We start from the raw sequence: 12,365 nt of genomic DNA on the forward strand, positions 1-12,365 counted from the left end.
ACAAAGGAGGAGGCTGCAATGCTTGGTAAGAAATGTACGCATTATCCTGCCCATGCAATTGTAACCCCTCTGTACAGTATGTTCACAAATAAAATTAAATAAAATTTTAAAAAAATGAGATCAAGTAATATGTGTTTATGAGAACATACACTTTTACTTCTTTTTAAAAATACCAACAACTAGTATGACTGGATTGTGAGCTTACTAGGTTGTATGTTGGCTAGTGTCATGCCTGCTTTCACAAGAAATTGCCAAGCTGTTTCCCATCATGGTTCTATGATTAACATTCCCATCAACAGTGTACAAGAGTTCAGGTTTCTCTGCATCTTCTAATTCTTGAGATTGCCCAAGTATTGTTTTTATGCAATTCTAACAGAAGTGTAGTAGTCTCTTACTTTGATTTCAACTTACATAATGCAAATCATTTTTTGGTAAATAAGACTTGTCTGTAGAATCAATGTTTCAAATCTTGGCGATCCTTGCAGGGAAAATAGAGGGTCCTTAGTAAAGAATTTGCTGCACCTGGGCTTCTGGGATATAAATTCTCTGTCCTGGATAGGTAGAGACCTGAGCTTCTTCCCTTTGGCCAGAAGAGGTCAGGAGATGGCAGAAAATAGGCTGCCCAGTTTTTAGTTCATCAATCCTGAACATTTGTAGTATTTATACTCATTGTAGTTATGCCTTTTTCTCTGAGCCTATTTGACTGCTACCTGGTCAAGTTTGATTGGTTCCTCAAATAATATAAACTGATTTAATACCTAACCTTAAAGTTGTAAAGTCCTTCCTTACCAAGAGTAACTAACCTATATTAAGAAATGAGCTATCTACTTCCCACTATCACCCTTGATGCTGTATTAGAAGGAACAGTGAGCGGCTGAACTCGGTGAACCCCTGCTTTTCCTCTTCTTGAAACTTGCAGAAGCCAAGAGAGAATGAGGAAGGGGTTTAGGGGTGGGGGCAGGGCTCCAGACACCTAGCCCGCTACAGGCCTTCCTCTGTAAGGTCTGGGCTGGGGCTGCTCAGGCGAGGCAGTGCACAGATCTTCTGGGGCTGAGGCTGCAGAGTGCCCCCAAAGACGTACTCCAGCCTGAGCCCTGGGCTCCCTTCTGGCAGTTGGAAGCTAAAGGTCCGAAGGAGGGTGGCAAACATCAGGAAGAGCTCCATTCGAGCCAGCTGGTCCCCAGGGCACATCCGATGTCCTGGAAGTCAAGGAGAAAGGTCAGAGTGTGGCAGTGGCCTGTGTGTGTGTCCCTATCTTCCCGTCCTGGCTCCACGCAGGACTCTATACTATGCCTCATACCTGCAGAGAAGGGCAAGAAGGCCTCATTGACCACGAAGTTCTCATCCTTGTCCAGGAAATGGCCAGGGTTGAACTGCCGAGGGTTCTCCCAGCACTCAGGGTCATACAGCACAGAGGCAAGGTTGGGCAAAATGATAGTTCCCTGCAGAGAGAAGCTGCTACACAGGCCCACAAGGAGCTTCAGGGGCCAGAGCCCAGCTCAGGGTCAGAAGACCTCAGGGAAACTCCTGGTGTGCTGGTGGGAGTGACTGGACCCTTCAGAGGCCCCCCGGAAGAGATCCCACAGGCTTACTCCCTCCTGGCTGAGCTTTGTGCCCATGGGTTTACAGCAGCCCAGGTTTGAGAGAAAAACAGAAACAGGTGGAGAGAAAGGAATGATCAACAACAACAACAAAAATCTGAGTGTTGGAAAGGCAGATAAAGGTAGAGTAGAAGCCCAATGCCAGTAAGCTCACAACTGTAATTTTTTTTTTTTTTGGCCAGTCCTGGGGCTTGAACTCAGAGCCTGGACTGTCCCTGAGCCTCTGTGTTCAAGGCTAGCCCTCTACCACTTGAGCCACAGAGCCACTCACAGCTTTTTTAGTTTATGTGGTACTGAGGAATTGAACCCAGGACTTCATGCATGCTGGACAAGCACTATACCACTAAGCCACATTCCCAGCCCCTCACAACTGTAATTTTAGCTACACAGGATGCTGAGAGCTATGCATCACAGTCCAAAGCCAGCCCAGGCAACAAAGTTTGTGACACTTTTGAGTTGGGAACATGGCTTAGCTGTAGAGTGCTTGCCTAGCATACATGAAGCCCTGGGTTTGAATCCTTAGTACCACATAAACAGAAAAAGCTGGAAGTGGTGCTGTGGCTCAAGTGGTAAAGTGCTAGCCTTGAGCAAAAAGAAGCTCAGGGACAGCGCCTAAGCCCTGAGTTCAAGCCAAGCCCCAGGACTGGAAAACAAAAGTTCGTGACACTTTCATTTTCAATGAACTTCAATTCATCACTAAAAAGCCAGAATGGAGATGTAGCACAAGTGGTAGAGTACCAGCCTTGAGCAAAAAACCTAAGGGATGGCACCCATGCCCTGAGTCCAAGCCCAGTTCTCTGTCTCTGTTTCTTACACGCACGCACGCGCACACACACACACACACACACGCACACACACACACACACACACACACACACTCTCTCTCTCTCTCTCTCTCTCTCTAGCACAGGATTCTAGGAGATAGAAAGCTTGACTCTTGACTCTATAGGAGTAGGAGAGGAGAACCTGAATATAATCCTTGCCCTAATCCCAACCACAACCCTCACATAACCTTCACCCTAATGCTAATCTTTCCTATAGCCTTAATCTCTCCTGTAACCCTAATTCCAGCCCTTGCTGTCTCCGAGTGAGGTGAGTGGTCAGGAAGGCACCAAAGGCTGCAGGCCTCTGCTCCTTCCCATATGGCGCTACACTGGGCATAAACAGTATGTGTAGGTCAAAGTGGAGCAAGGATGGGGTTCCCAGGACATGGGAAACGCAGTGCCAGAACCTTTTCTTTTTTCTTTTTGATGCTAATACAAGGCCTTACACTCAGGGCCTCATGCTCTTATATGGCTTTTCCACTCAAGTCTGGCACTCTACCATTTGAACCACACCTCTACTTCTGGCTTTCTGCTGGTTTTTTTTGAAGTCTTTAATTTTGTTTGTTTGTTTGTTTTCTGTGGGTCATGGGACTTGAACTCTGGGCCTGGGCGCTGTCCCTCAGCTCTTCAGCTCAAGGCGAGCGCTCTACCACTTGAGCCACAGCACCACACTTACTGCTGGTTTATTGGAGATGAAAGTCTCACAGATTTTTCTGTCCTAACTGGCTTTGAACCTTGATTTTCAGATCTCCGCTTCTTCAGTAGCTAGGATTATAGGCATGAGCTACTGTGCCTCAGCTCCAGGATTCTGAGAAGACCTCCCACCCTGTGGCTCACTCACCAAACACCATAGAATTAAGTCAGGGGGGATCAAGTGGCTAATGATAGGACTCTTGGCTTTGACAAAAGGAGCTTAAAAATAAAACAAAGATAACAAAAAATAATACTTTAACAGGAGCCGGCCAGTGGCACACCTACTTGTACTCCCAGCACTGGAGTCAACCTGGACTACATAGTGAGTCCTGGTCTCAAAAAGCAAAGGCTGGGGCTGGGAATGTGGCTCAGTGGTAGAGTGCTTGTCTGGCATGCTTGAAGCCCTGGGTTCGATTCCTCAGCACCACATAAACAGAAAGAGCCAGAAGTGGGGCTGTGGCTCAAGTGGTAGAGTGCTAGCCCAGGCCTTGAGTGCAAGCCCCCGGACTCCAGCCCTTTTTGCTTTTAGTTCTTTTTCAGTTTCTTGGGCTGTGAACCATTTTACCCAGCTTATTCTTTGAGACAGAGTCCTACTAACTCATTGATTTTTTTCTTTTTTTCTTTTCTTTTTTTAAATTTTTTTTTTTTTGGATCCGGTCGTGGGGCCTGAACTCTGGGCCTGGGCGCTGTCCCTCAGCTCTTCAGCTCAAGGCTAGCACTCTATCACTTGAGCCACAGCGCCACATCGGTCTTTTTTCTTTTTGCTTGTGTGGGTGCTGAGGAATCGAACCCAGGGCCTCAGGCATACAAGGCAAGCACTCTACCATTGAGCCATCTTCCCAGCCCTGATTTTTTTCTTTATTATTATTTAAATTTTTTTTGATCTGGCTGGCCTGGAACTGTGATTACTTCCCAACACCTGGGATTATGGGCATGAACCACTATGCTCATACCCAACAACTCATAAGAATTACCTTCACATGAAGGGTCTCTTGGGCAGAATTCTATATTCCCTCCAGGATCATTTATATTCTGTTCTAGAGAGCTGTCCTAGCCACTTTGCAAGGTGGTTGACCTTACTTCATGAAAACAGGTTCAAAGCATCATTTGTCTATCCAATTGTACAAGTTGACTCTGCCATCTGCCTGCTGGGTGCCTCCTGGGAACTCTCTGCTAGCTTCTCCTTGATAAATGGCAGTTTGAAGTCCACAATCAAGTTGAATGCCCGAGCTGACACAAGCTTGAAATGCAGCCATTGTATTAGGAACCTTTACTATTGTTGCTATCACTCAGCTAAGGAAATGACAGGGAACTGTTTAGGGATATCTATACCATTTAATGACACGCTGACAATCTCTGACTCAGCTTTCAGCAGCCATCCCTCCCCCAAATTGTAAAAGTTCCAGATCGATTCTAGGTTGCTAAAGGCCCTCTGGAGTCTTTATCGCAGAGCAATTCTAGAATCAAATTGGCAGGAATAGGTTCTAAGGAAATTTTGAATCCCAAACAGCATGAAACAGAGCTGAACTTTGGTCCTCCTGCCCCCCTCCCCCCTTTTAACTTGATCTGACATCACTTTAAGACAATCTGAGCTCAGGTCCTCTTGCTGTGCCAGCAGCAGGAAGAGCTGAGTCTGTGCTTCTGAACACATATTCCAGGCAACATTTGACAAACTGTGGACTTGGTGATCAATTATTGCCAAGGACAATTTAGTATCAGCCAACCAGACAGGCCAACAAACAATGAAAAACATCTTCATTTAGCACATAGATTCATTATTATTAGTGTATGTATGTGTGTGTGCTGGTGCTTGAATTCAGGGCCTGGGCATTGTCCCTTAACCTTTTCTGCTCAGGACTGGCACTCTACCACTTGAACCACAGCTCCACTTTGAGTTTTGGGGTGATTAAATGGGGATAAGAGTCTCATAGACTTTCCTGCCTGTGCTGGCTTTGAACCACAATCCTCAGATCTCAGCCTGCTGAGAAGCTAGGGTTATTGTTGTAAGCTACCCGCACCCAACTGCATCAATTCATTTTTGGTGAAAGCTAGATAGGCTTACTGGAAGCAATAGGACTGATGCTGAGTGTGGTAGACAGAGCAAAACTTTTGTAGTCCCAGGAATATGAAGATAAAACCGAGTTTATCACTTTATAGCTATGTTTTTTGAGCAATTTACTAAGTCACAACAATAATATCAAAGGAATTATCTTTAGGGAGTGTCTACATAATATCTAGAGGTTGTTAAAGGAGAAATGGATTGAGGCAGGAATCTTAAGTATGATCATTTATTAGTACTGGCACCCTAGTAGGGCCCTTAGGGAGGGCCTAACTTCCACCACAGTGGTAAGCACTGAATAAAGACTGTCATGGTGGAAGAGATTGGACTCCGTACCCTCTCTCTGTACCACTCCTGTATCTAACGTGCCACATTGTACCACTATGGCTTCCAAGGATGAACAGGCTGGAGCCTCGCCGCAGAGCCAGAGCCTCTTCCTGAGAAAATTCTTGGGCTCCAGCTACACCTTTACATGTATAGGGTTACCCGTACTGGAGCAACAAGATGAGTGACTTGTTTTTATTAAAATGGCATCTTGTCACCTATATGCCTGTAGTACCTTTTCCTTCCTTCCTTCCTTCTTTCTTTCTTTCCTCTCTTCCTTCCTTCTTTTCTTTTTTCTTTTTCTTTCTTTTTTCTATTTTTGAGCCAATCCTGAGGCTTGAACTCAGAGCCAGGGTGCTGAGCTTTCCTGCTTTTTTTTGCTCAAGACCAGTGCTCTACCACTTGAGCCCCAGCCCCAATTCCACCTATGTGTGTGTGTGTGTGTGTGTGTGTGTGTGAGAGCTTAGTTGGAGATAAGAGTCTGAGGCTTTCTTACCCAGGCTGCTTTGAAGTGTGATTCTCAGATCTCAGCCTCTTGAGTGAGATTTCATGCATGTGCCAGTTGGTACCTTACCTTTTGTTTTTGTCGGCCATGGGGGCCTCATCTCTGGGTCTGGGCACTGTCCCTCAGCTCTTCAGCTCAGGGCTAGCACTCTATCACTTGAGCCACAGCACCACTTCTGGCTTTTTCTGTTTATGTGGTGCTGAGGAATTGAACCCAGGGCCTCATGCATGCAAGGCAAGCACTCTACCACTGAGCCACCTTCCCAGCCCCAGTACCTTACTTTTTAAATGCCCCTGAAAAGCCAAATGGCTGGTTGCACACACCTGTAACGCTAGCTATTCAGTGGGTTATGATCTGAGGATTGAAGTTCAAAGCCAGCCCGAGAAGAAAAGTTGAAGACTCTTTTCTCCAAGTAACCAGCAAAAAGCTGTGAGTAGAGATGTAGCTCAAGTGGTAGAGTGTTTAACATGAGTGGAAAAAGCCCACAGTAACTGGCACTACATACATACATACATACCCTGCAAAGAATCTTAGCTCCTGGTATTCATACCTTTACATAATCTCCTTCCCAGACTAGGCTGGATCTTGTTTCTTACTTCGAACAAATGGACTATGGTAAAGTGACTGGATTTCACACTGGAGACTGATTTATAAAAAGACTGTAGCTTCTCTATTGGGTGCTCTCTAATTTTTCATGAACTGAGGTCAGATACCACGTTTTGAAGCCACCATATGAGGAAATTTATATGCCAGAGAACCAAGGGTGGCCTCCAGCCCAGTCCATGAGCCACTGAGACCTAAAAACAGTCATGAAAGTGACAGATAGCCCTTGTTATTTTAGCTATTTATCATTTTCCCTTTTTTTCTCTAATACTGGGGTTTGAATTCAGAGCCTAGGCTTGCTTCCCTAATTTCAGACATGCTTTCAGCAGTATTTTTTACTGCTTATTTTGGAGATAGAGTCTAGTGAACTTTTCTGCGCTGCCTGGCCTTGAACTATGGAATTATGATCCTGCAGATCTCAGCCTCCTGAGGAGCTAAGATTGCTGGTGTATAGTTATTTATTATTTTAGTGCTATTTGCGTTATGTGGTTTCTAAAAATCTGTGCATATATTTAAGTGATAGACAATAGCTTGTCAGAGTTAGCATCAAATATATGAGAAACATTATTCTTTATGGCTTAAGATTTGAACTTCAGTAGGTTAATGGACATATGATATAAACTAATTTGAATGGTTACTGATCAATTGCAGTGCTTCTATTCAAAGCTAAGTACAGCCCCATTGTGTCTGGATATATAATGTGTAACAGCCCCATTTACTTAAAGCTTGCTGGAAGACTAGGGTTTGTTTGTTGTTTTGTTGGTCATGGGCCTGAACTCTGGGCCTGGGCGCTGTCCCTCAGCTCTTCCGCTCAAGGCAAGTGCTCCACCACTTGAACCACAGCACCACTTCCGGCTTTTTCTGCTTATGTGGTGCTGAGGAATCGAACTCAGGGCCTCATGCACGCAAGGCAAACATTCTACCACGGAGCCACCTTCCCAGCCCTGTTTGTTTTAATTGTGCCCACACTGGGGCTTGAATTCAGGACCCTCAGCTGTCCCTTGGCTTTTATCACTCAAGGTTAGCGCTTTCCCACTTGAGCCACAGCTCCACCTTTGGCTTTTTGTTAGTTAATTGAAGTTAAAAATCTCAAAGACTTTCCTGTGCGGGCTGGCTTTGAACCACGTTCCCTAGATCTCAGCTTCCTGCATAGTGAGGATTACAGGCCTGAGCTCCCAGCGTATGTGAGGTCTTATCCCCTATATGAATGCCATAGGCAGACAGATAACTGAATGACAGCAAGATAGCGGGTTGGCAGAAGCTGCAGCTAAGGGCAGGAAGGGCCTATCTGCGGGTGCTGGTTGGATGTGGGCTGAGCAGGGCCGCTTACCTTGGGCACGTAGTAACTATGTAGCGTGGTGGGCGTCACGCACTGGCGCACCGCACCCACGGCCACCACACTGCTGACACGCTGCACCTCGTGGAGGACGGCGCGCGTGTAGGGCAGCCGCTCACGGTCCTCGTAGCAGACAGCCTGGGCGCTGCCCAGCACTGCATCCAGCTCCTGCTGCACCCTCTCTGCGGGTGGCTCAGTGTGAGTCTGGGGAAGATGGTGTCCTAGCACCCCCCACTCCCCCTCCCCCAGGCCTGCATCCCATCTCTCAACCCAGAGCCACCAGCGCGCCATGCTGCCCCTTGGGCCAGGACACCCCACCCTGCCATCCCTGATCCCATAGGAGAGAGCATGCTTCCTGTGAACAATTTGCAGGGCTTGCTCCTGCAGGAGGTACAGAACCCAGATTCCATCCCCTGCCACGTGGGGGCACTCCAGATACAAAGATCCTCGTGCTTGAGAAAGAAGGCCCTACCAAGGCACATCCTTTTACCCAAGGTCACAAAACTGGAGCCAGGACTTGAATTTAATTTATCCCTGGGTGGACTCCAGCCACCTTTTGGCTATCATCCTGGAGCTTGGCACTTAGTTGGCATGGAGTCATTACTGCTTACCCGATTCTCACTGTTTTTGATAGGTATAATGGCTTGGTCAAGGTTACACAGTGAGCTGTAGGCTGGTAATTGAACCCTTTCTAGCTCGATGTAACACTGTCAACACCTGCTGGTTGCCAGTGGCTCATGCCTTAATCCTAGCTAGTCAGGAGGCTGAGATCTGAGGATGGTGGTTTAGAGTTAGCCTGGCAGGATATTCTATCTCCAATTAACCAGCAAAAGAAACTGAACTGGAGCTGGGCGCTGGTGGCTCACGCCTGTAACCCTAGCTACTCAGGAGGCTGAGATCTGAGGATCTCGGTTCAAAGCCAGCCCGGGCAGTAGAGACCGTGAGACTCCTATCTCCAATAAACCACCAGATAACCGGAAGTGGCGCTGTAGCTCAAGTGGTAGAGTGCTCGCCTTGAGCTGAAGAGCTGAGGGATAGCGCCCAAGCCCAGAGTTCAAGCCCCACAGCCGACCAAAAAAAAGAAACTGAACTGGAGGCATGGCTCAAGTATTAGAGAGCCAGCTGTGAGGGGCAAAAAATCAGAGTGAAAGCATGAAGCCCTGAGTTCAAGCCTTGGTACCAGCATGCAGGCACATATACACAGAGCTGTCAACAGTCCCCGTACTGCTGTACCACGTAGCTGAGAACATAAGCCACCAAAGCCCTAAGGAGGATTACCAGCATGAGACAATTAGGCAGCCTGTGAGTGCCCCTCACCCTGGACGTTTCTGTGATGGACCATATAAATGAGTGCCCAGTGCAGAGTGGTGGCTGTGGTGTCCGTGCCTCCCAGAAACAGGTCAATTACCACTTGGATCAAGTTCTCCTCGTTGAATGTGGAGATAGGATCGTCTGAGGCCTGGGAGAGAGATGGGAAGTGGGTGGATTGGGGCAGCAACAGAGCCCTGGTATCTGCTGAGGCCCAGCATGTCCCAAGACCTTGTTGAACTCCTTGGGTGTCAGAGGGCTGGGTCTCAGGACTGCTACAGACAACTTTTCATGGGGATTCTCCTCCTGGGGTTCTGAACCAAACAGTAGCCAACTCTTCTTCTCTGCCTAACCCTGTCTGCAGAGCCAGCCCTGGCTTGAAAAAATAATGAAAATCCTTCTTCCTTCTTTCTTTCCTTCCTTCCTTCCTTTCCTTCCTTCCTTCTCTTCTTTCTTCTTTCCTCCCTCCCTCTCTCTTCTTCCTCTTTTTCTTTCTTTTCCTTCCTTCTTTTCTTTCTTTCCCTTACCCCTCTCTCCTTTTCTTCTTTCCTTCCTTCCTCCATCTTTCTGTCAGTCTGCCTGTCTTTCTGTATGCTGGTCTTGGGACTTGAACTCAGGCCTGTGGGCTTGTCTCGGAGCTGTTGTACTCAAGGCTAGCATTCCACCACCTGAGCCACAGCTCCACTTCTGGCTTTTTGGTGATTAATTGATCAGAGTCCCATGTACTATCCTGCCAAAGTTGACATTGAACCATGATTTTCAGATCTCAGCCTCCTGAGTAGCTAGGATTATAGGCGTGAACCACCAGCATCCAGATGGAAAATCCTTTCTGAATCTCACCCTTCAGGGTATTTTGAAAAAAACCGTGCAGACTGAGACAGTGACTAGTCAAAGATTGAGACCATAGCCTAGTAACAAGGTGCAGCCTGGGAACACAGCATCCTTGCTCCCTTGCAGCCAGTTCAGGCCCACCTTGGTGATTTGGGCCAGATAGCAGTTGATGAAGTCCTTGGGGGCCTCTGATGCCTTGAGCTTGTGCCTGATGATCTCATGGCGGATGAAGCCCTTCATAGCCTCTTGGTGTCTAAATATCTCCTGGTGGGGTCCAGGGAGGTGGCGGAGGGCCCAGGGAAACATGTCATACAGCTGCGGGGTGGGGGGGAGAGGTCTACTTAGAGCCCACTCAGACATCAGTCAGGGCAGCTGAGTTGGCTGGGGCTTCTGACCCAGGCAGCCCTGACATTTAGAAAATTCCAAATAATGACAGCACTGGTAGCAGTGATTGTGTTAAGACCTAGCGAAGATGTTGCAGTGTCCTGACTCTTATTCCCTGCCCCTGCATCCATGCTTGTCAGCTTGCTTAGCAGAAGACACCTAAGGACACCAGAATCAGGCTCAAGGAGCCTCTGTCTCGCCCACTTTGCAACCTCCCAGCCTGAGCCCCAACCATGCCATGGCCTGAACACCTGACTTCCCAAGTGCCATTACCCGGCGCCATGCGGTGCTGACAAAGGCCAGGCCGAAGTTGATGGCTTGAGTCAGTTCCTGGAAGATTGGCTCATCTGAGAGGAAGCGGTGGCCGAACACCAGAGCCCCAATGACTTTGGCCGTGGATCTTCTGATGAGGACCTGAGGATCAAAGGGTCTGCCTGAGAGTAAAGGGACAGAGCTCAGAGGAGAAGGCACACAGAACTCGGCTCTGAGCACATGGCCAGTCTTTGATAGTCATGCACGATCTAGTCGTTCATTCCCATCCTACATTTATACTCTCTGCAAGGTCTCCATCACTTCTGTGAGTCAGGTTCTGTGACAATGCTGGACTTGCAGAAAGAGGTGGGAGAGACTGGTAAGTTATGTGAATAAAAGCAAGGCTAGGTAAGTTATAGCTGGAACTAAGGTATCTGGGATTCAGAGGACCTCTTAGGCAGGGACCTCAAGTCTTTCAGCTGTGAAAGATGGAGCCGTGGATCCTCACAGGAAGGGACCAGAACATTTCAGAAGGGGAAATATGTGAAGAAGGTTGTGGGGTGTAAGCAGGAGGCCTGGTGGCCCACATCTGTAATCCTAGCTACTCAGGAGGCTGAGATATGAGGATCACAGTTCAAGCCAGCCCAGGCATGAATGTCTGTGGAATTTATCTCCAATAAACTACCAAAAAGCTGGAAGTGGGGTTGGGGCTTGAGAGGTAAGTGCTGACCTTGAGCACAAAAGCTCAGGGACAGTGCCCAGGCTGTGAGTTCCAGCTACAAAAAACTTAATTAATGCTTGGATGTGTGGATGTTGATGAAAAGACTTTCCCAGACAGAAAGGAGGGCATCTGGCTTCCTACCATGCTGGCATGCCTACGTTTCTGACTATCAGCACTGAAGAAATTTCCAGTCTATTAATATATCTCAAAACTATTGTTCGTATTGCCAGGTTTCACACACATAGACCAGTCTCTCCTCCCTGCCTCCCTCCCTCCCTCCCTCTCCCCCCCCTCACACACATGCACCCTGGCTGTTCTGTGTGTGTGTGTGTGTGTGTGTGTGTGTGTGTTCAGAGGCATGTATGGGTGGTATAGGCCTGTCCCAGCTCATTCCTTACCCTGCTTCCGGCAGAAGGCCTCTGCTAGCTCTGCTGCCTCTTGCTGTAGCTGCTCCTCTAGTGCCCGTCTGCCTAGGCCCAGCTCACGAAGCACTGTCAGGCAGAAGCGCCTCTGTTGCCGCCATGTGTGCCCATTGCTGCAAATGACCCCTGAGCCCAGGGCGGGAGGATGGGGGACAGTCACTAGACTCTCCCAGTGTTCAGGCCAATACCACCTGGCCTTGAAGGCAGCTCAGACAGCTCTGCATTGCTGCTCTGGGTAAGGGGCGTTTTGAGGTGGTGGGCCATGAGTATGGGGCCCTCAGGGTGGGCTCAGCTATGCCTTCCTCCAGCCCCCAACCTGTTTTGCTTTCAGGAGTCCCTGAAAGAAGTGGAGGAAGAGATAGAGAGAGACGGGAGGGGTTGGGGCACTTGCTGAGCAGGACACTGTAATGGGCTCTCATAAGCTCACTTAATCTTCACATCCTTGAAGTGGGGAGCATGCATTATCCCCATCTAATTTAGAAGCACATGGGCCAGGGCGGGG

At 48.1% G+C, this 12,365-nt stretch overlaps 1 protein-coding gene across 1 annotated transcript; it reads right to left on the bottom strand.

Annotated features, from left to right (window-relative positions):
* Positions 1 to 981: 981 nt before the first annotated feature.
* LOC105998345 (cytochrome P450 2J2-like) lies at positions 982 to 10,390 on the bottom strand. Its single transcript, XM_013033029.1, has 5 exons — positions 10,226 to 10,390; positions 9,263 to 9,404; positions 7,940 to 8,127; positions 1,301 to 1,442; positions 982 to 1,199 (listed from the first exon to the last, which is right to left on the bottom strand). The coding sequence occupies exons 1-5, from the start codon at positions 10,388 to 10,390 to the stop codon at positions 982 to 984; spliced, it is 855 nt and encodes a 284-aa protein (XP_012888483.1).
* Positions 10,391 to 12,365: the final 1,975 nt, after the last annotated feature.

Source organism: Dipodomys ordii, unplaced genomic scaffold, assembly GCF_000151885.1.
Source record: "Dipodomys ordii isolate 6190 unplaced genomic scaffold, Dord_2.0 Scaffold162, whole genome shotgun sequence".
Classification (NCBI taxonomy): Eukaryota; Metazoa; Chordata; class Mammalia; order Rodentia; family Heteromyidae; genus Dipodomys; species Dipodomys ordii.

Excerpts from the sequence above, each read along its gene's own strand:
- LOC105998345 (XM_013033029.1), bottom strand. The coding sequence starts at position 10,390 with ATGTTTCCCTGGGCCCTCCGCCACCTCCCTGGACCCCACCAGGAGATA. Across the intron at positions 9,405-10,225 it reads ATCTGGCCCAAATCACCAAG|GCCTCAGACGATCCTATCTC; the intron begins GTGGGCCTGAAC and ends TCTCTCTCCCAG. Across the intron at positions 1,443-7,939 it reads ATAGTTACTACGTGCCCAAG|GGAACTATCATTTTGCCCAA; the intron begins GTAAGCGGCCCT and ends TTCTCTCTGCAG.